The sequence below is a fragment of the Penaeus monodon genome, chromosome 8, assembly GCF_015228065.2.
Source record: "Penaeus monodon isolate SGIC_2016 chromosome 8, NSTDA_Pmon_1, whole genome shotgun sequence".
Lineage (NCBI taxonomy): Eukaryota > Metazoa > Arthropoda > Malacostraca > Decapoda > Penaeidae > Penaeus > Penaeus monodon.
Window position 1 is genome coordinate 48,962,944 of NC_051393.1, and position 2,500 is coordinate 48,965,443.

At 39.4% G+C, this 2,500-nt stretch overlaps 1 protein-coding gene across 7 annotated transcripts in view; it reads left to right on the forward strand.

Annotated features, from left to right (window-relative positions):
• Positions 1–2,500, forward strand: part of LOC119576404 (neurofilament heavy polypeptide-like) — an 80,976-nt gene that overhangs the window by 26,747 nt on the left and 51,729 nt on the right. Inside the window, exon 1 of one of the 7 annotated variants that reach the window (XM_037924086.1) lies at positions 192–210. The exons of the other annotated variants lie outside the window; for them this stretch is intronic. Within the exon in view, the coding sequence (XP_037780014.1) occupies positions 207–210 (4 nt within the window). The 5' untranslated portion in view covers positions 192–206. Of the gene's footprint in view, positions 1–191; positions 211–2,500 lie in introns of those variants that run through there. 7 annotated transcript variants of the gene reach the window in all.

Here is a 2,500-nt window from a genome sequence, read left to right on the forward strand (position 1 = left end):
GGACCAACAGATAAAAGCGCTGAACTCGGAACCCATCCTGAGGGAGATCCGAACCGCCTATTCGAAGCCTATTCGTGATGATGCGACCTTCCGTGTGGAATCCAGCGCTGGGCGGATGCAGAACAAGGTCGTAGGATTGCATTGGAGAACAGCAGAACACTCCTCCGTATATCCTTGCCTTGTTCGGAGAGCGAGAACGATGACAAATGGGTGAGCGGGACTTCCTGCCGTTTGAACCAGTTCAGTTCAGTTCACTTTGGTTCACTTCCTTATCGTTGGACCAGTTATATATATATATATATATATATATATATATATATATATATATATATATATATATATATATACTTAAGTTATATTTAATGTTATTCGTGTTATACTTGCTAAATGGATAATATTGAGTTATGAATGCTATTTGTGCTTGCAGTTGCCGAATAGACATTATTGTTGGTATATGTTTTTATGTGTAAAACATATAATAAAGAAAGTAATATTGGTTATCAAAATTATTAATGGTGCTACTTAAATTAGTATTCCTGATACTAATGGTAATGTTGTTATAGAATATATAGCGTTCCAAACACGATTTTTTATTAGTAGTAACAAGAATTCATATGTAATAGTAGTGATAACAACAGTCCTATTAATGGTTTCAGGTAAAATTTAGAGTACATATTCGAAAATTAACAATGCAACGTTGCCATGAAATAATAATCATAAGAAAGAGAACAAAGACTTAAAATTCGCATAAAAAATATAAATTCGAAGTGGTTTACACGGTTTACATACTCCGGTCAGTTTAGACTTCCGTTAGCACTGTGTTACGGCGTTCTTCTAACACGCAAGAAATAGCATTCCTAACTGGACGACAGAATACAACACGTAACGAAGAAATTGTGCGAAGTTGTCTCAATGTTTTTTTCCGGGTTACGTATCAGTGTGCTCTAGGCACGGTGGGGAGAAGGGGGGGAGGGGTTGAGGAGGAGGGGGGAGGGGAAGGAGAGGAGAAGGAGGAGGAGGAGGGGAAGGAGAGGAGGAGGAGGAGGAGGAGGAGGGGAACGGAAACGGGGGGGGGGGGGGGGTGAGGGGAAGAAGTTCATGTAACGCGTTACGCGAGTGAAGTGTGTGACGCCTTCGAGTTGTTTGTACTTGTAATGTCGCGGTTGTTTTGAGCGTTGTGGGTAAAGGGCGCAAAAGTGATTCGTTATTGTCTTGGTTAAGTGATTATTGAATATATTTTCTTGCGGATTTCGTAAAGTTGTAAATTTTGTGTGTGTGTGTGTGTGTGTGTGTGTGTTTGTGTGTGTGTGTGTGTGTGTGTGTGTGTGTGTGTGTGTGTGTGTGTGTGTGTGTGTGTGTGTGAGAGAGAGAGAGAGAGAGAGAGAGAGACAGAGACAGAGACAGAGACAGAGACAGAGAGAGAGAGAGACAAAGAGAGAGAGAGAGAGAGAGTTTATCTACATAATCAAAGGAATTCAAGACTGAAAATTCAAGAACAAGAACACGCAGTAGGAACAAGTGTATGAATGAACACACATTTCCCCCTCGATGCACTTGTACTGAACTTGCATGACGTAAGTGCTTGATCATGACTCGTTGATCATGACAGACAGACACAGTCGAAGCTTGATAGTGGTATATTTTTCGTTTTTTTTTCGTTTTTTTATCATTTTTTATTTGTATTACGGATTTGTAGAGAGGGGGGTGTCAATGAGAGGAGAAAAACATGAGAAGGTGGATAGAGAGAGAAAAGAGGAGAAAAGGTCAGACAGACAGACAGACAGACAGACAGACAGACACACGAATATAGAACAGAACGAGACAGGCAGACAGACAAACAAACACACGAATATAGAACAGAACGAGACAGACAGACAGACAGAGAGAGAGAGACAGACAGACAGAGAGAGAGAGAGAGACAGACAGACAGACATAAATATAGAACAGAACGAGACAGACAGAGAGAGAGAGACAGACAGACATAAATATAGAACGAGAACGAGAGAGAAAGGGTGACGAAATTTAAAAGTAACACAAGGATTTCTTTCCATATATGTGTTACGTAACCTGGATTTGTTATGTCTTCAGTGTTTGTCAGTGTTATTGTTATATTTTTTTGTTGTTGTTTGTGCACGTACGTTGTAGTAATATCTTCGAAGTGATGAGACGCTGCCGTTTTTATTCGTTGTAAGGTGTTGGTTGGTGCATTTGAAAGTTACTTGTAATGTGTAAAGTGTTGGGTGATGCATTTGAAAGTTACTTGTAATGTGTAAAGTGCTGGTTGATGCATTTGAAAGTTACTTGTAATTTGTAAAGTGAATTGCTAAGTGACGGTGATTAGGCGATCGAATGTCACGGAAATAAAATTAAATTGGGCAGAACGCTTTCCTCCCCCGCCTGGAAACCAATCATGCAAGCAAGTTATAAAAGAAAAGAAAATGAATATACAAAATAAGAATTCTTTAAAGATAAAGAAGATTATCTTGAATAGAAGCAACTT